Here is a 19983-nt window from a genome sequence, read left to right as displayed (position 1 = left end):
TACAAATGGAAAAGGAGGAGGTCCACCTTGCTGATTGCTACCCACATCCTTCTAATTGCTGCCAAGTCTGTCAGACTCCCCAGATTTCCACCATTAAAGAGCCCCTCCTTTGAGTTACTATGGAATCCCCCCTTATTCAAAGGTGAATTTAATAATGGCTAAAACTTACAGAGTAGTTATTATGTTCCAAGCACTGTGTCACAGAGAGGTTAAGTAACATGCCCAAAGTCACACAGTTGGTAGATGGCAGAGCCAGGATCTGAATCCAGATCATCTGTCACCAGAATCTTGATGTTGACCAAGTGGTACAGTCTCCTGGGGTAGAAGGAGCACTGGAGTGAGAATCTGAAGTCACAGAGTCTAGTCTAGTTCCTCCATTTGGACAGGAGAGGCCTGGAGGTGCACTTGGAAACATGGCAGGGGGTAGGTCAGGCTGGCTTATGTGCCATGCTAACGAGGTTGAACTTCACCTGTGTTACTGGGGAGTCATCATAGGATTTAAACAACAGAATGACACAGTCAGATTTGAAAATTATCCAAGAATGTGCAAGTCCACATCCCAACATTTCTCCAAGATGAGCTCTTCAGGTGTCTTCCTGCAGTTTCCCAGAGAGGGCAAGTGACTTGCCCAGGGTCACACAGCAGGTGGAGGAGAGCTTGGAAATCAGGACTTCCAATTGCCCCTTTTTGTCTCATTTCCCCTCACATGTGCTTAACCTCAACTTCTCGCATCCAGGTCTGCTCCCTGCCCACTCGACTTCTCTCTGCTCTCTACTTCCGAGACAGTTTGGGTCACCTACAGACCTCATCCCAGCCGGATCAAGGAATACAGCTGCCCTGAGGTGTGGAACGTCCCAGCGTGTCCCTGGAGACCGGACACTGCCTGTTCTGTCCCAGGATACTGTGGTGATCTCTGAGCCCTGTTGCCCCAACTTCCTTTCTGCCCCCACCTGCTTCTTCCTGGTCACGGTCAGGGCCAACACTAGCCCATATAATGCCTTGTACACTGAGAAAACAGCACCCCTTCCTTGAGAACTTGACTGCCAGCTGCTTGAATGTTGTCATAATACACTGCTTTCATTTGAACAATTGACTGCCAACTGCTAGAAAGCTGTATAAATGACATGTAAGTATGTCTGTGAAGTGCTTACCCTTTCGTATTGGCAGTGTACCCTTGGGCAGTGTGCAGTCTGCACAACTGTCCTCTGCACTCTGGAGGCCACTCCACTTCTTCCCTCTTCCTGCAAAACCAAATACCAACCAGACTTTGGCAAGTCGAATAATATTTCAAACACTCTTTTATCAGCTCCTGCTCTGCAAATGGAATCCTCCTTTTGCAAAAGACCCTTGTATAATAAAGTGAACCCTCGAACTGGCTTTTGGTATAAATTGAGTTTTCCAATTTCCACGTATTAGCCTGGCTACTTGCTCAGGATGCCCAAGGCATATAAATCTGTGAGGAGTGTTCTCAGTGGAATTAAGGGGAGGGAAGTCATTGATTCGGGTCTTAGAAATGATGAATTTGTGTCCTTTTTCTAGGAAACTGTGAGCCGAGAGAGAAAACTTGAGCTGGAACGGGAGAGAACCTGACGGCCGCAAGGCCAAGGCTTCTCCCCGCTGCTCTCAGACGCCCTCCTCTCACCCCAGGCCTTTCGGGGATCTGCGTGCCACCCACTACCAAGCCTGTTGGTGTAGAGGGTCCTGCTTCCCCCAGGCAAGAGCCTTCTTGTTTAAACGTCCTCCCAGCTTCCCTGCAGTCCTTCCACTACTCTGCTCTGGACAGACAGATGGACGTCAGCGCAGATGGGCACTGAAGAGCGAGCAGCACAGCCTCCTCCCAGCTGACTGGGATCTGGGTCTTCCTCCCAACTTAGCCTGAGTTCACTTCTTCAAGATCCTAGCCCCCCAGGATCTCATCCACAGGGCAAAACTGTTGGTGGTCAGGCAGAGCTGAGCCATGGACACTCTTTCCTGTTTCCTGTGGTGTCGAGACCACATCTTCTTCTGTTGCTTGTTTTTTGTTCACACAGCGTAAAAAAGGCTTGACTTGGAACCAGTGGGCTCCACCTCAGCCACTCATGGAAGTCCCCAGGTGGGGCTCATCTGGCATGCAGCCTTTACAAGCTCCCGAGGGATTATGTGGTGCAGCTGGGTGGAGTGGGCAGCCCTGGCCTTCGCGGAGTCCTCCCATGGTTGTAGAGGAAACGGGAAGCTTTATGTCCCCTTCCCCCTGCTTTCCCAGCCCAAATGAGGGCAGACTGCATCGGCTCTTCACACCCAAGGGAAAATGGTCCACAAGAAAGGCATCTTTGGGACTTCCCTGGTGGCACAGTGATGAAGAATCTGCCTGCCAATGCAGGGGACGTGGGTTCAAGCCCTGGTCTGGGAAGATCCCACATGCCACTGAGCAACTAAGCCCGTGAGCCACAACTGCTGAGCCCGTGTGCTACAACTACCGAAGCCCATGTGCCTAGAGCCTGTGTTCCGCAACAAAAGAAGCCACTGCAACGAGAAGCCCGCGTGCCGCAACGAAGAGTAGCCCCTGCTCGCTGCAACTAGAGAAAGCCCTCACGCAGCAACGAAGACCAACGCAGCCAAATATAAATAAATAAATAAATAAATAAATAAATAAATAAATTTATTTTTTTTTTTAAAAAAAGGAAAGGTGTCTTTAACCTCAATTTTTCCAGCCTGTCCAGAAAAGAAAAAAATAATAATAATAACTCACTTCTTCCCAGAGTGTGGATAACCTCTAGCTCCATCCAGACCCAGTAAGGAAGCCTGGGCTGCCCACAGGCCTCAGACGCATTTGCTTAACAAATCCTAGAATGCTAACCCCGGTGGACTGGGTGGAAGACAGCCCTGAACTGTGGCCCTTGAGAAGGACACATGCAAATTTAACCCATGGTGGGTGGGAGGCTATGGCACAGAGGCCTGGGTGGAAGCTACATTTAACAGGACCATGTCAGGGAACAAGAGTCCACACAAGCCCCCTTCAGATGCTTCTACCTGGAGGAACCTAAGTGTACCTTTGAGAAGCCTGAGAAGAACCAGATCTCAGGTGTTCTTGTACCCTCTGCCTTCTCCAATTCTGGGGCCCAGACCAGTCAAGGGAAGCACCCAGGAGTTACGTGGAGCAGCCCTGCTGGCTGCAGTCCTTTTCCCCAGGAAGGTCTTGGTGTTTGCAGGTGACTATGTGCCCAGAGGCCCTGAGACATGTGAGCCAGGGGAGGGAGGATCTCAACCTTGTACACCTCAGGAACACTTATTCCCTGGTGTGCAAGGGAGGATTGAATATAATGTTAACTATTGTTTTAACTCAAAGCCTGTATTTAGGGCCCAGATGCTCTGAGGTAATTAGAGAATTGTTCTTGCATTAGTTCCAGGGTTGCCATAAAAAATACAGGATACCCTGTTAAATTTGAATTTTAGATAAACAGCGAATAATTACCTAGTGTAAGTGTGCCCCCAGCATTGCAATTATTTGTTGTATATCTGAAATTCAAATTTAACTGGGCCACCCACATTTTTCTTTACTCAATTTGGCAACCCTAATAGTTCCTTTCTCCTTTTTATGCCTTAAAAAAACAACAACAATAACAACAACAATGACACTAATGAGTTGCTTTTTGATGTGCCAGTCACTGTGCTTTGAAATCAGGAGGTGTCCCTGAGGCCAGAACACTTCCTGGTCTTCCAAACAAGCATATCTGAATGACACCTACAGTGCAGCCAACTGAATAAATTATGTGTTAGACATAGATGCCCATCTGTTAAGTGCATGTGGACATTCTGGTGACAGATTAAACAAAAATTTATTTTTAACACTAGGACATTTAAAACCAACATCTGAAAAAAGTATCAACAGGCCTTCTACATGATATAGGCATATTTTCAGCCCTGGTGGATCAAGAAAACACATGATAAAAAAAATAAGGGCACATAAGTTGGCACTACACACTGGGGTTGGCCCCAGAATGCAAAGGCCTTGATTCCCAGTCCACTGCTCTGGACCAATGCCCGCTGAGGTAGCTCCTCCCCCATTTCCTCCCTAGCTCCCAGTTTAGAGATAGAACCACTGGTTGCACAATTCCAGTTGAGGACCAAGGCCTCCCAGAGAATACCTGGCAAAATTGCCTAGATGTCAGGAGTTTCCCCCATTCATTCATTTGGTCAGTACTTAAAGATTGCCTCCAGCTCTGTGGGGTGGGTATATTTAGCCACAGAGTGAAAGCACTTACTACCTCTCTTTAGAGAGACTTCAGCATAATAGAGCCAGAAGAGATCTGACGGGTCACTAATCCAGCCCAGAATCCAAGGTCTGGCGAGGAGAGGGAACATGGGATATGGACAGGGTCTTGCAGCAAGTTTGGGGCAGGTGAGCAGGGGGAGTCCTGGTCTCCTAACTCCCAGTCCAGTGCTATTTCCCCCCATGGCCTCTGCCTCCAGCTTTGTGGAGGAACATTTCTGCATTCTCCACTGAGATAAGCTCACAACGGTGCAAGGATGCAGAATGGCTGCCCACTCTTGTCTTCAGTCATGTCTGTGAAGCACTGGATTGGGACATCTTCAGGGTTTCCTGGCTAAAGCCGCCGATGTTTGGATAATTCAGGGAACTTGAGTGCAAAGCATAGCTTTCAATCTGGACTCTGGCTCTGAGGATTTGTGTCGTTCTGGGAGGAGAAAAAGAACACAGGCCTTAGCCATAGCCCAATTATGTATGGGTCCCACCCTGATAACAACAGACTTCTCATTAACCCACTAGCCCCCACCTCTGGGTCTTTGCTCACACAGTACCTCCTACCTGCAGTGTCCTCCTGGTCCTTTCTCCCCATCTATAGCTTCTCTATCCTCAAAGGTCAAAATCAATGCCTGCTACTTCCTGGAAGGCTCCCGGAACCAACTTGCTTTATTGACCTCAGTTAGTGCTAATTTAGCATTTAATTGATATTTAATTTTGTCATCAGTAAACATTCTATCCTTTTCCACTAACAGAACCTTCCACAGGCTCTCATAGCATCTTGCACAGTTAGGCTCATAGGAAGCTCTGAATGTCTATTGGTTGAATAAATAAATGAATGAATGGCTAGTAAAACCAGAAGATGGAGTTAGGGCTACTGAGGATGTCAGAATTGATGTTTCTATAATATCTTTCACAAAGAACTCAGATCACTCCATCAGCTATTACCTAATCTGCTTTAGAGGGCAAATTATCCCTATTCTCCAGGAGAAGACAGTGAGTCTGAGAAAAGAGAGGTCTAAGGTCACGACGAGTTTCCACTAGGAAAACCATTCGAATGATGAGGTACAAGTATCATGAAATAAGACCAGCTTTCTTGAGAGTCTTACCACATGGCTTCTAAAGGTAATTCCAGGAGGAGAAGACAAAGGGTTTGAGTGATGGTGACATCATTGCAATAAAGTTCTGGTTTCCCAGGGGACAATTTGGATATAGAAGTTCTGGTCCTATGTGTCCAACACCAATAGGACATTTCATTCCTTTAAAGCAGATCTTTGTGATTGTGAGTCTGTGGCCCCTCATGCCATATTGCCCTTTCTCACCTGCTGGTCCTCCCTGTATGGGAACTGGCTAAAACTCGGTCGCCTGTAGTGTAGGCCCGTGAGGCTGAGGGCGGCTTGGTAATTGCTGCCAGCACATTTGTTAGCCAAACCAAAGACAAACGGGTAGGGTCTCTTGGGCTCCGTGGAGTGGGCCTCCTGGGTGCGCAGGGTAGCTACGAGCTTTCTGAGGGAAGAGTCTGAGAGCTTGTAAAAAAACTTCTTAAAGCTGGGGTGTTGCCTGATCTGGAAGCAGAAAAGAAGGCAGGTCATCAGTATTGCCAGCAGGGACACGCCTCCCCACAGCATCTCCCTCCCCCCAACTCCATGCAGCCAGGTTGGGTGCCTCATTGTCCCTGGGACAAGCATCCTTTGTTAAATTCATCCACCATTCCCAGCCTCTCAGAATCTGTTCTGCAAGGTACAGCTGCACCAGCAGAACAAAGTGGGGCAAAAAAAAGAAATGTAGGTCTTTGGATTCAGATAACAGATGCTTAAATAGCATTTCCGAGCTGTGTGACCTCTCATGTGTAAAATGGGGGTAATAATATGTGCCTCCCCAACACTGTCGTTGGGGGGAGGAGATTAAGTGAGATAGTTTAATGTTTTGTGCAAAGTGGATGTTGGATGAATTTTAGTTCCCACCCTAAGCCTCCTCCTCTTAATACCTAAATGTCTTAGGTTGAGTTCCGCCCCAGAGGCAGACCCAGAGACCAGGACTCGGATGCAGCTCACTTATGTGGTAAGTGATCCTGGCAAACACAGATGGGGGAATGGAGACCTGGGGCAAGAATGGGAAGGCATCCCACTCAGGCTGGCAGCTGAGCCTGATCCCCTCGGGGCACTTGGGGAACCCTCGAAGAACACACACCACAGAGTTATCCCTCCAAGGGATAAGGGAGCTGGGGTATGTGTACACCAGCTTGCATCAGCCAGTGGTTGAGGGCTGCTCCTGGGGAGGTGGAGAGTGCTCATTCTGGCCTAAGCTGTGGGTGGTAACTGCTCTGGGGGCCAGTCCTCAGGCAAAGGGATGCAGGTACCGGCAGTTGGGAGCTGGGCCAGGTGCTCTGTGGTGGTAAAGAGAGGCACTAACAAGGTCAGCTACACTGATTACTCATCTCTGACTTGTGCTCACACCTAACTCCTCTTCATATGGGATCTGTGTTTGTCTCTCCAAGTAGTCTGTGAGGTTTTCAAAGGCAGGGAACCTTATGTTACACGCTACCTAGCAAGGGAAGAAACTCTAATAAAAGTTTGAAAGAATTGGAGACCTTATAATTACTGCAGTGCGTGCCAAAACAGAGTGAAAGGCAGATAGCAGAGGACGAGATCAGCGGGACTCAGGGAAGAAGGCTTCCTGGGAGGTGGCTCATGAACTGAACTTCAAGGAGGATTTGGACTGGGGGAGGTCTCGGCTGGCAGGGGGAGCCACATAGGTTTATATTATTTTTAAGTTAACATTGATCTCATCTGCTATGTGTCTGGCATTTTCTATATATGCATTAACCTTGGCAAGTAGGTATTTATCCCCCATTTTGCAAAAGAGAAAACAGAGGCTCATAGAGGTTAAGGGGCCTACCACGGTCACCCAGATGCAAAGATGGGGACTGAACTTGGGTCCAGTCCTTGTGGAGACTGAGCAATCCTCACCTGCTCCCCCAACTGGCCATCCACTTCTTGGAGAAGGACCACTAGCTTCTGGATGATCAGCTCCTCTAAGGAAAATAAAGAAGGATTGAGGGATTATTGACATGTTCTGTAATAACCCATCCATCGATTGCAGAAGTATTTTGTCTCTAAAACACAGTACACAGATTAGATATGAAGGGCAAAGAAAAATCTTCCCCTAAACTAGGGCTGGAGCATGTGAGCTTTGTTTTGGTTAGCTGTATAGAAATAGAAGGCAATTCGGCCTGCCGAGCCTCACCTATCACCACATTCAGCTCCATTCTGACAGATGGGGAAACTGAGACCTTATCCAGGCTACAGTGTAGTCAGGAATGGGAGCTGGGACCAGGAACAACTCATCAGAATGTAGGGAGGGCAAATGCCATGGCTACTGATGCAACAGGAATGTACCATCAGCCTGGGCTATAAACAGCAACGTGCAGGTAGCTGCTTGCACCAAGAGTTAACTGTAAATACTCAGGACATTTGTGGACCTGTTGTTATAAACTGTCAACAGCTTGAAATTGGCCGTGGTGGGAATTTTATACCACAGAAATCTGCAAATGCTACAAATCAGGGCTTTTCCCAATCCCCCCGCCCTTACCCAGAGTTTGTTTGCCAGTGCGCCACTGGTTATGAGACCCAGAGCAAGACAGGAATTTTATATGAAACATTCAGGCAAAGCAATGGCATGTGGTGGGGGTGAAATTACATCCCACAGAATGGACAGGTATTCTCTACCTGAAGAAGGTTGTCCACCTGCAATGCTGCCCCACCAGCGCCTGTTCAAAGGCCAACCCTGTCTCCTCTCTGCCCTTCTAGAGTCTCCTGGGGTACTTGTCAGCTGTCTTCCCAGTTCGCTACTAGGATTCAGGCTGTGAAATCCATGCAAAAGGGAAGCCCCGGGGCAGCTGTCCCAGGAGAGAGCAGGGTGGCACTAACTAGATTCATTTGCTCCATCTGGCTGAGGTCCTGCTTCAGGCTTGTGGCTTCTGGCCTGGGAGGGTGCTTCTGAGGATCCAACTGGCCCCCCTTCTGCAGGTGAGGACTCCTGGAACTCCAGATCCTCCGGATCTGAGGGCAAAGAGGAGTTGGTGTGAGTATGTTTGCACCTGTCTCAAATCCACCAGCACATCGCTGAACCCAGGTTCTGACAAGAAGCTGTCCAAAGGCTCTGGCTCGAGGAGGGTCCTGGTTTCCCAGCCTCCTTGGGAACCCCCAGCCCCACTGGACCTGCCTCAGAGGACTTCACAGTGCTTTTTGTGCCTCCAGAAATCTCATTCTTTCTTCCAACCACCCCCTTTGCCTCCTCATGGTCTGGGAGGAAAACAAGCAGGCCTACCAACAGGTCCCACCAAGTGAGCCCACTTCCCCTTTAACTCTGTGAGCCTTTGCCGAGTCACTTAGCCTGTCTGAACCTCACTTTCTCCATCTGTCAAATGGGAGTAACAGGACTGACCTCACAGGGTTGTGAGTGGGGGTGTTAAATGAGATAATATGTGTGAACGTGGCAGGCAGCAGGCACTCTGTAAATGTCAGGAGAATTGTTGTACACCAGTGGTCCTCATAGTTCGGTGTATTGAAAAAACAGAGGCCCAGGCCATATCCTACTTTATCTAACCTGGGTTTCTGTTTTTCTATGAGCTTTCCAGGTGATTCTGATGCATGTATCTGAGGAACAGATGCACTGCTCTCATACCACATTTGTTTTTAGGTGTTTATGGTTGGGGGGAGTGAAGGTGTGTGTCATAGGGGTGGGTCCTGGCAGCAACCGGCCCCTTTCTCCTCTCCACAGCCCTCCCACACCTCCCCACTCTGCTCAGAGCAGAGAGTGAAAGTCAAGACTGCACAGGACACCAAGCAGCTGGCCGACCCTGCCCTGGAGAAGCCTAGGGGCCAGAGGCAGCCTCTGTTACCATGGCAACCCCAGGCCTGCTCACCAGGGTTGCTGGATGTAGAGGGCCGATGGCCACCAACACACAGGGGCAGAAAGCTGGGCCTCTTTGGCGGCCGGGAGTCTGGGCTGGCAGCACCTGCAGCACCCCCTCTTTTGGGCTCCTTGAAGCTATGTTTCTTATAAGAAAAGGCTTTTCTGAAACTGGACTTTTTCTCTTGTGATTTCTTCCTGGAGGTTGGGGCCAGGTTTCCTACAGCCACTTCTGGCTCCTGGACTTGAAGTTGCTGTGGGGGAGATAAGAGAAACTGAGCAGGGTCCCTTACTTTGAGGAGGTTACAAGTGAGCGGAGAAAAGAGACCATCGCCTGAAACAAACAGACCCACTATGGACCAGAGGGTGTGGCCAGGGGAGAAGGGTGATTGGTGCTCAGAGCTGGGGAAACAAGTACAGCCTGCAGTGGTCAGAGGAGGCCCTGGGAAGGAGAGACCGGAGCCAGGCTGTGGCAAGATGTAGAATTGGGAGGGGGGCAGGGAAGTTATTGTGCCAGGTAAGGGTAGGGGTGTCCATAGTGAAGGCTAGGGTGTACATGGGGAATGTCTTCCTCACCTTGTCTCCCCCCTGCTCCTCTGCATCTTGGAGTAGGTCATTGATCTTCTGGATAAATTCTAAAAAAGAACAAAGCGGTTGCTCACACTTGAGTGTTGAGAAAAGCTTTTCTATGGTCAGTCTTCATTTCCTAAGGCCCAATGGCTCCCTGGATGATTCTCACAGGTCTCCAGGGTGGGGTGCTAATGAGCTTGCCTTTAAGGTTGTCTCAGGCCCAACCCATGGGGACCACAGATTCCTCAGAGGTAACCTTCGGGCAGAGCTGGCTTCACGGGAACATATTCACTTATTCATTCACCACTGAGAAAGGGCCTAGATGTGCCTTGTTAGGTGCAGGAAACAGCTGAGGCCCCTGCCTCCAGGAAAAGGTGTCTCAAGACCATAAGGAAAGGCCTGGTCCCCACAAGTCCCCTCACCCCGCTCTTTCCTCTTCTTCTAGGTAGAACAAGGGCCCTTCTCAATTCCCCTTCAAGGCACATTTTCTGTGAAAAGCAAACAAGGCAGAATGGGGGAGGTAGGGGAAGCGGATCTTCAGACACACAGAACCGACAGTGATTATATGATCTTAGGCTCGGCTCTGCCAATGATAAAATAATAATAATAGTGATGGCAGTTACCATTGGTTCAGCTTCTCTCCTAAGGCCCCTACCCCCTTTCCTATCCTCTTTACTTCTCCTGGGGCTATGTTCTCAAGCTGGGCTACATGACAACAACACTAATAGTCACAATAAATGGCAGCTGACATTTATTAGCTGCTCATGGGTACTGCTCTAAATGCATTATCATCATTAATTCATTTAGAACCTCCAACAACTCTAGAGAGTAGGTCCTATTATTACCCCCATTTTACAGATGAGGAAACTGAGACCAGAGATGAAGTAGCTTGTCCAAGATCACACAGCTGGAGAGGTCAGAGCCCAAATTTGAATCCAGGCCCAAAGATTGTACCATCTATCGAGCCCCTTGCCATGGGCCGATGCTTTCCTTGTATCGCCTATGTTGGCCTCACCAAGGAGGGTTTTATCAACGTTGTGGTTTTACAGCTGAGGCTCAGACAGAGTAACAGCAGCCTGGCTCGGGGCCTGTGCTCTGGACCCTGAGCTGCCTCCCCAGCCTGCTTCACTCAGAGGCAGGTAAGGACAGGTCACTGCCTCTCTCTGGTTCAGTTTCTCTTCTGCAAGTAGAGGGGTCAGACCAGACATCTTCCAAGGGACCTCTGAGAAAAGGAGAGAGGGTACTGACTGAATTCCGAGGCTCTGTCCAGCTGAAGGTCCTCTTCGGGTCCCCGGCTTCCTGCTGGGTTGGAAAGCTCGAAGGGACTTGGATCCCCACTGTCTGTAGACAGAGCCTCTTGGACTTCAGGTTCTTCCACACCTGAGAAGCAAGAGGAAATGGTGAGTGAGCTTCATCAGTCTGAGGGTGTTAACTAATGCACAGAAGTCAGCAGAGACTCCAAAGTGCACTCTGTGGCTAGTGCATGCAAAGGCCTTGCTGGGGTGGCGGGGAGCTGCTGGACAGGCCCGTGGCTCTGATGTACTGAAGACCAAGCTCCCTCATCCCTTTGCACTTCCATACAGCTGCCTTTCCTGGGCTTTGCTCCCCTCTCCTCCCTCCCCTGGAGACCTCATCCCTCCACCATCTTGACTTGATCCATGAATTGGAGAGTAAATGCCTGATGCCCTGGCACGAATTAAACTCATCACAGCCAGGATCCCCCTACATGAAAATATCTCCCCTTGTGGCCTGAAATCCCACCACGGGGGATCCACTCTTTGGTGTTAAACACTGCCTTCTCCTTTTTAAAGTATACATTCTTCTGGCCAAGATGACCTGCTGGGCTGTTCCTCCCTGACACCCAGGCTGGACCCTTTCTCCCTGTAGCTCTGGCTCCATCACTGATGGGCCATGTGACCACAAACACATTGTTTTACCTCCCTAAGCCTCAGTTCCCTCGTCTGTGAAATGAGGATAATAAGATGTAATTCATAAAATGAGGACTGATTGCATACAGATACACAGCAGGGAAGTGTCTCATTTTACAGGCAAGGAGATTGAAGCACAGAGATGGAGCCCAGAACCCAGGTCTCCTGCCTCCCCGGCTCCAGTTCCTTCCTGCACATGCTACCCTCTGCCAAGGTGTGGAAGCTGAGGCTACAGAGAGATGAGGATAGTTGGGGGAAATCCCTGAACACAATTTCCACTAGGGGCTTAGCTGGGTTGCCTACACAGTGAGGCTTCGTGCGTGGAGGTATCCCTTTCGCCCTCCCCACACTGCTCAGGGCAGAGCGAAAGTCAGAACTGGGATGGCAGCTCTGAAAATGGCCAATGCAAGCCTTGGGGAAGGTTCCAGCGCAGTAGGCAGCTGCAGTGTTGCTGTGGTAACTGTGAGCCTGCTCACCTGGGCTGCTGGAGCTGGAGGGCCGATGGCCACCAACACACAGGGGCAGAAAGCTGGGCCTCTTGGGCGGCCGGGACTCTGGGCTGGAAACATCTGCAGCCCGTGCTCTCTTGGAGTCCTCAGAACCATGTTTCTTATGAGAAAAGGCTTTCATGAGGCTAGACTTTCTCTCTTGGGATTTCTTCCTGAAGACTGGTGCTGGGTTTTGAGGAGCCACCTCTGGCTGAGGGGCTTGACGCTGCTGTGGGGGAGATGAGAGAAACTGAGCCAGGCCCCTGACCTTGAGGAGAGGGGAAAGCTCCCCAAGAAGCAACTGAAGAACAACCAAGGGCTTCAGGGTGGCCCCAGGCAAGGGAGGTGACAGAGCCCGGAGTAGGGGAGCACTGAGGCTCAGAAGGACAGGTGGGGCTCGAGCAAGGAGGAGGAGGGGAAGGCAGCAGGCCCCTGGGCATCTGTGCAGACAGTTTGCCCCTCACCTCTTCTTCCCACTGGTCTCCCACTTTTTGGAGAAGTTCCACTATCTTCTGGATGATGGTATCCTCTGGAAGAAAACAAATGCACCCAGTTAATCTTTCTAGATGTACAGAGAATTCTTTCTAATGACTGTCTTGGAGTTCTGAGATCAACTTGGGCCTTCAGGGTCCTCTTAAGACAACTCCTTTAGCACGGAAGGTGGGGTGTGGAAGAAGCACCACATTTCAGGGGCTGGTCCTTCTGAGAGAGGCTTGGAAGATCCACAGGCGAAGGGTACTAGGCCAAAGCATGAAATTTTATGCAGGCAGTTTCACGTCAGTCCTTCAAGCATTCAACTTGTGCCCCATGATTTCCTTTGAACGTTGCAGACCTGTGCATATCTACTTGGGGTTTGACAAGCTGTGTGACCTTGGGTAAGTCTCTTAATCTCTCTGGGCCTTCATCTCTTCCTCTGTGAAGTGTGGATCATAATCCCCATCCTGGTTCCCTCAGAAGGCTCTCAGGCCATCAAATGAGAGACTGTGCTTGGAAATACTTTGCAAGGCTAATGTTGATCCAACCTACAAAATTCCAGCAGGGGAAATGATGGAGACCAGGCCTAACTAAGCTGGACAGAGGCACTCCAGCAGGCATGACACAGGTAGCCTGCCCCATTGGTGCCCCAACTACACTGCCAAGGCTTTACAGAGAAGCCCAAACAACATAAATGGTTTTATTTGATATTTCAGTTTGACCTACCCAAAGACAATGTGCCCAAAGGAGCCTCTGCTTAGTTGCCAGCTGATCAGTTTACACAAAAGAAGGTGCAAACAAGATTCCCTCTTCCCAGGCTATCTGCAGGTTTTTTCACCCTTCTCTTCTCTCTCATTTCTAAATCCTGTTAGGCTTTTGTACTTTGACTCAGTCTACCAGACAACTCCCTCTCATGTGAGAAGACAATTATCCTGCAAAATAACCAATTAAATGCCTTTTCGCTATTCTTTGACAGATGCATAGCTTCTCCATTTCATATTGTTTAAAATATGCCCATTCTTGGGACTTCGCTGGTGGCGCAGTGGTTAAAAATCCACCTGCCAATGCAGGGGACACAGGTTTGAGCCCTGGTCCGGGAAGATCCCACATGCTGTGGAGCAACTAAGCCCGTGAGCCACAACTACTGAGTCTGTGTTCTAGAACCTGCGAGCCACAAGTACTGAGCCCGCGTGCCACAACTACTGAAGCCCGTGCACCTAGAGCCCGTGCTCTGCAACAAGAGAAGCCATCGCCATGAGAAGCGGGCAAACCGCAACAAAAAGTAGCCCCCGCTCGCTGCAACTAGAGGAAGCTCACGCACAGCAACGAAGACCCAACACAGCCAAAAATAAGTAAATAAATTAATTCATTAAAAAAAATATATATAAAATAAAATATGCCTATTCTTTGTAGGGGATTAGATTAATACAGCATTATTTCTTTTATTAGGGACAATAACAAGACTATGGTTGTGTATGAGACTGTTCTTATTTCTTGCAGATATGTGCTTAAGATTTAAGGTTGAAGCATCATTTTACTTAAAATTGTTCAGCACAAAATTATACACACACGAAGCATATATGGCCAACTGTTAACAATTGTGAGTATATGAGTGTGCATAGAACTACTCTTTCCACTCTTCTCTATATTTAAATATATATGTATATATATGTGTATGTATATATATGTATATATTCCTTCTATAAGTTTAAAATGACTAAAAAAAAAAAGTCCCATGCCCAACACACAAGGCAGGAGTATTTGCCAGCAGCCAGTCTAATTCCTGAGACTCCCTTCTGTGAAACTCTAATGTAAATGTGACCAGAATGGGCGAGATCAGCACACATATTTCTTTTTTTTTCCTTTTTTGCGGTATGCGGGCCTCTCACTGTTGTGGCCTCTCCCGTTGCGGAGCACAGGCTCCGGGCGCGCAGGCTCAGCGGCCATGGCTCATAGGCCTAGCTGCTCCGCAGCATGTGGGATCTTCCTGGACCAGGGCACGAACCCGTGTCCCCTTCATCGGCAGGCGGACTCTCAACCACTGCACCACCAGGGAAGCCCAGCACACACATTTTGAGAGGTCTAAGCAGGCATCGGGAGCATTCCACCTCATTTGCTAACAGCTGCCCCAGCTGCAGGCAAAGAGGGCACTAAGAAGATTCTGACTCACTGTCAGGCTTTCCAAGCTCCTCTTCCCCCTGGTGACCTGTGGCTTGGGAAGAAACCTTCCCGACTCCAGCACCTCCACCTTCAAGGAGCAAGAACTGGCGGAGGTCAGAAACTTCCCCTCCTGTCATAAAGATGAAACCAAGTGAGTGGGGCAGTGTGTGGGTGTCAGTGACATTCTTCCAACTTTGCTAATCAACACAATAAAACAGCATAGAATTCACAGCAGGACAGGGACTGCTGGAGCAGCTCTAGGCTTAACCAAAAAAAATCAGAAACCCACCAAGGTTTCCATTTGAAAAGAGGCCGCCTCTACCCAGACATCCTTCCCCCCACCCCCAACATATCTTGGATCTTCCTTGCGTCCCTTCTCCCCCATTAAAAACATGGTGAGTTTTGAGTCCTATAGTGCAAAGCTTCATCTTCCTCCAGCAGCCTGTGGAACATTCAACTCCAGGACGCTAAGCGTCAGAAAAGGAAGGCACCCTGGGGAACAGCTCCTTCATTTTACAAATGAGAATCAAAGGTTCCAGAGAGGGACAGCAACTTGCTCAAGGTCACACAGCAAGTTTATTCCTGATGGAGCCAAGTCTAGAACCTGTACCCCAGAAGCCAGCTGTTTCTATTTCCCTGTCACCCACCCCCAGTCCTCACATGTAGACTAGTGCTGGAGGGTAGGGCTTCCCTCCTTGATTCCCCTCTGTCTTCCTATTTCTCCCTGGTCCGTGCTCCTCAATCCAGAGTACTTAACAATAACATTTACCACTTACGAAGCACTTCCCGTGTGTCAGCTCTGGGCCATGGCCACCCCCCGAGATGGCAACTGTTACCATCTCCATTGTATCAAGGGGAAAAAAAAATGGAGGCTCAGGGAGGAAAGTCCCAGCCCCAGGTCACACAGCCAGCAAGTGGTGGAACTGGGGTTTGACCTCAAGTTCTCAGCCACGGTGCTGCTCTGCCTCAGAGAAGTGGTGCTGGGCTTCCCTGGTGGCGCGGTGGTTAAGAATCCGCCTGCCAATGCAGGGGACACGGGTTCATGCCCTGGTCCGGGAAGATACCACATGCCGCGGAGCAACTAAGCCCGTGCGCCACAACTACTGAGCCTGCGCTCTAGAGCCCACGAGCCACTACTACTGAGCCCACGAGCCACAACTACTGAAGCCCACGCGCCTAGAGCCCGTGCTCTGCAACAAGAGAAGCCACCGCAATGAGAAGCCCGTGCACCCCAATGAAGAGTAGCCCCCGCTCGCCACAACTAGAGAAAGCTCTCGCGCAGCAACAAAGACCCAATGCAGCCCAAAATAAATGATACTAAATAAAATAAATATTTTAAAAATCTTATTTAAAAAAAAAAAGAAGTGGTGTTGTTCCTGATAGTGGCCCTACCTTCCAAGTCCCCCTCTGTTGAGAGGTTTGAGCAGCCAGCTCAGAGCACCCTAGCCCTTGGGGTGGGGGATGGTGGCTGTGGGGTTACCATAGAAATGGGCATGGTCTGCTCACCCCCAGCTGCTGGGCCCAGATCAGCCTCCTCGCAGCATGAGGCACCAGCCATCTTGGCCTCCTGCCCTTTGGCCTCCTGATCTCGGATCCCCTTGGTTTCCTCAGCACCATGTTTCTTGTGACCGTGTTTCTTGCGGCTGGCCTTCTTGATGTGGGCTTTCTTCCTGGGAGCTGGCTCGCCCGGTGTCTCGGGGGTTTCTGCGGGCTCGGGGAGGCCCTCCTTCCCCTTGGCCCTCTTGTTGGTCTTTTCCTTGGGCTCCTCAGGACCCATCCCAAATAAGAAGTTCATCATGGTCCTCAGCAACCCCTGCTGGGCCCGACACTGGGCCTTGTCCTTCTTGGTGTCCTGCAGAGGCCTCTGCTCACTGGGGAGAAACTCCCTGGTCTCTTCCGGGCTGAGGGCTGCAGCCGTGGTGCCCTGAGCCTCCTCAGACTGAGCTGGGCTCTTGGGACATCTGGCCCCATCGCTGGCCGTCCGGCGCAGCATCCTCCCGAAGGGGCTGGTGGGCCGGGAAATGCACCGGCCGTGCCACGACTCTGAATCCTTCTGGGGGTTCTGCAGCCTGTCCAGAGACCTGGCTCTCCTCCCTGACAGAAGCTTCCTTGGGCCCCGCGGCGGCTCCATTTCACTGCAACCAAAACAGACAACTCCCTTAGAAGAGGCCTCGGAGTCTGCCGGGTGGGCTGGCTAGCAGCGCTGACCCATGTGCCCAACCCACCTACCCTTACTGTGAGTACCATCAGCTCTCGAAGCTGTTGTCTCATTGAAATTCCTCAGCATCCCTGGGAGGAAGGGCTACCCTTGTCCCATTTCCCAGAGGAGGAAGCTGATCTACAGGGGGTCATGCCCCAGGTCGCACAGCTAGTCCCCCAGAGCCTCCAGGAGGAACACAGCCCTGCCAACACCTTCATTCTAGTTCATTGAGACTAATTTTGGACTTTTTTTTTTGGCTGCACTGCACAGCTTGTAGGATCTTAGTACCCTGACCAGGGATGGAACCCCAGCCCCCTGCAGTGCAAGTGTGGAGTCCTAACTACCGGATGGCCAGGGAATTCCCTGAATTTGGACTTCTGACTTCCAGAACTGTAAGATAATTGATTCATGTTATTCCAAAGCCACAGAGTCTGTGGTATTTTGTGACAGCAACAATAGGAAATGAATACAGCTGGAGCCAGAGGCCACGTCCTGCCCCTTGAAACTGCAGGCAGCTCCTGCAGCTTTTCTGGCCCAGTGTCTTCATCTGAAATGTGCCTGAGACCTACCTGTCTATCTCACAGGCTGTTAAGAATATTTCACAAGACAGCTCAGTAAACGGCAATTCTGTTCTTCCAATTGCTCAGGTCCAACATTTGAAGTCATCCCTAACTCCTTTCTCTCTCTTGCTCCCCACATCTGATCCATCAGCGGAGGCTGTTGGCTCCACTTTCAAAGCACATCCCGGGGCTTCCCTGGTGCCACAGAGGTTAAGAATCTGCCTGCCAATGCAGGGGACACAGGTTTGAGCCATGGTCCAGGAAGATCCCACATGCTGCGGAGCAACTAAGCCCGTGCGCAACAACTACTGAGCCTGCGCTCTACAGCCCACGTGCCACAACTACTGAAGCCCAAGCTCCACAGCAAGAGAGGCCACTGCAATGAGAAGCCCGCGCACTGCAACAAAGAGCAGCCCTCGCTCGCCACAACTAGAGAAAGGCCATGCACAGCAACGAAGACCCAACGCAGCCAAAAATAAATAAATTAATTAACTAAATCTTTTAAAAAAGCACGCCCGGCCCCGAACCACGTCTCCCCTCCTCCTCCACCACCATCCAGTCTAGGTCCCATCTCTGCTCACCTGGACTATTGCAGTCACCTCCTAACTGATCTCCCTGCTCTACCCTTGTCCTCCTTACAGTAACTTCTCCCCTCAGCAGCCATGGGAGCTTTTACAAATTAAGTCAGAGCCTGTCACTCTCCTGTCTCCAATGGCTCAAAGTCTAAGTCCTTACAATGGCCAGCAAAGCCCCACTGACCCGGCCCCATCACCTCTCCCATCCCCTCTCACTCACTTACTCACTCCACTCCCCTCATGCAGCCCTGCTTGCTGTCCCTCAGGCCTGCTCCAACTTGGGTCTTCACCCTGGCTGTTCCCTCTTTCTAGACCACCTTACAGTTTATTCCCTCACTTCCTTCAGGGCTCTGCCCAAATGTCACCTTCCCATAGGGGCCCTCCCATTGCACCCCCATTAGCACACCATCTCCCCCTTTACCGCACCCCCAATATTAGGCAATATCATATCTTTCTGTGTTTAGTGGTTTATTGTCTGAGCCCCTCTCCCTCCCCTTTGTCTGTTTTGCTAGGTCTTGTATCCTGAGTACATAGAATGATGTACTTATTAAACAAAGGAATAAATGTATAACAAACATTTAGTAAACTGAACAATACCTAAGAATGTGTAGTTAACATACAATAAATGAATTTGTACAAGTTCCGTCTTAAAGCAGCCGGGACCCTTCCGTTTTCCATCTAGAATGAAGCAGCTGCCCATGGAAGACAAAAGAACCACCTCCTCCTAGGCAGCTTTTTAAGTAGGCTGGGGTGTGGGCAGCTCACTTGATTTGTGTCTTTAATCTGAAACACCTGGGGCTTTCCAATTTTTCCAGAGCTGTTCAGAAACCCTTTGCCCTTTGGTGGAAGTTAAAAGAAAAATAAAGTATGTTTTGAACCTCAGTCCTGAGCTCCCAGAGATTCCTATGGAGTTTAGATTTATGGATTGCCTACTCTAATCTGTAATTATAGCCTCATCACACATTTACTATTATTTAGTGTATTAAGCATTTATGTATTATGTATTCATAGCGTATCTTCTGTGTTTACCAACTGATTCATTACTTTAAAATGTACTCTATTACTATGTCCCACTTAGAGGCAAAAATAAGAACCTATAATTATGATTTCAGATGTGTAGGGATCCATGTGAATGTGAGGAAGATACATAAATAGAGGGAAGAAAAGGCACAGGGACATAACAGAGAGATTTGAAGGTGACAGTAACAGTCAAGGATGCCTTTCTTCCTTCTAACATGGGTCTTGGGAGGAAGGGTAGGGAGGATGGCTAGAGGCCAGTGGGTACCGCTGGCACTGCAGAGTGTCCACACATGGACAGTCTTGGAGGAAATGAGAAAACGAAGAAGCAGGCAATCTGGAAGGCTTTATTTGTTGTTTAATGTTCCTTAAAGGAATACTTGAGTTACATGAAAACTTTTAGCAACACACATCTCTAATTTATCTGGAAATTGACTAATGTTCTTGGAAGCCTCAGAGGCTGCCTTATTGTGCTTCCAAAATGTGGCGTTAAGTGGGATAAGAAAAGAAATCATAGAAGAAAATATTTTGCTTTCTTCTCATTAATTTCTTTCAACAAACCTTTAATAGGCACCCACTATGTACCAGGAAGTTTGCTCAGTGCTAGGGAACAAGATGCAGGTTGTGCCCTCAAACAGAATGTTCAGTTCTTCACATGGGTGGGAGTGGAGGTGTTAGTAGGTGGTGATGACAGTAATGCTCTATTTCCCTGATAGCTACTCTCTCTCTTTATTATTTTTAATTTTATTTTTATTATTTTTGGCCATGCTCTGTGAGGCATGCAGGATTCATGCCCCCTGCAGTGGAAGGGTGAAGTCTTAACCACTGGACCGCCAGGGAAGTCCTTACTCTCTCTC

The 19983-nt window shown here is 49.5% G+C and overlaps 2 protein-coding genes across 2 annotated transcripts in view; one reads left to right on the top strand and one right to left on the bottom strand.

The window, feature by feature from the left end:
- Positions 1–1568, top strand: part of PNPLA1 (patatin like phospholipase domain containing 1) — a 42527-nt gene extending 40959 nt beyond the window's left edge. Inside the window, exon 7 of the mRNA XM_060110794.1 lies at positions 1540–1568. Within this exon, the coding sequence (XP_059966777.1) occupies positions 1540–1568 (29 nt within the window). The remainder of the gene's footprint in view (positions 1–1539) is intronic.
- A 3069-nt stretch (positions 1569–4637) lies between these two features.
- Positions 4638–16905, bottom strand: BNIP5 (BCL2 interacting protein 5). The gene is made up of 11 exons (XM_060109046.1): positions 16281–16905; positions 14785–14904; positions 12605–12669; positions 12129–12369; positions 10973–11104; positions 9731–9789; positions 9168–9408; positions 8170–8301; positions 7210–7274; positions 5563–5805; positions 4638–4673 (listed from the first exon to the last, which is right to left on the bottom strand). Exons 1-11 carry the CDS (start codon positions 16903–16905, stop codon positions 4638–4640), a joined length of 1959 nt encoding a protein of 652 aa, XP_059965029.1.
- Between the last annotated feature and the right edge of the window lie 3078 nt (positions 16906–19983).

This window comes from Mesoplodon densirostris, chromosome 10 (assembly GCF_025265405.1).
Source record: "Mesoplodon densirostris isolate mMesDen1 chromosome 10, mMesDen1 primary haplotype, whole genome shotgun sequence".
NCBI lineage: Eukaryota > Metazoa > Chordata > Mammalia > Artiodactyla > Ziphiidae > Mesoplodon > Mesoplodon densirostris.
This window is presented reverse-complemented; position numbering and strand designations above follow the sequence as displayed.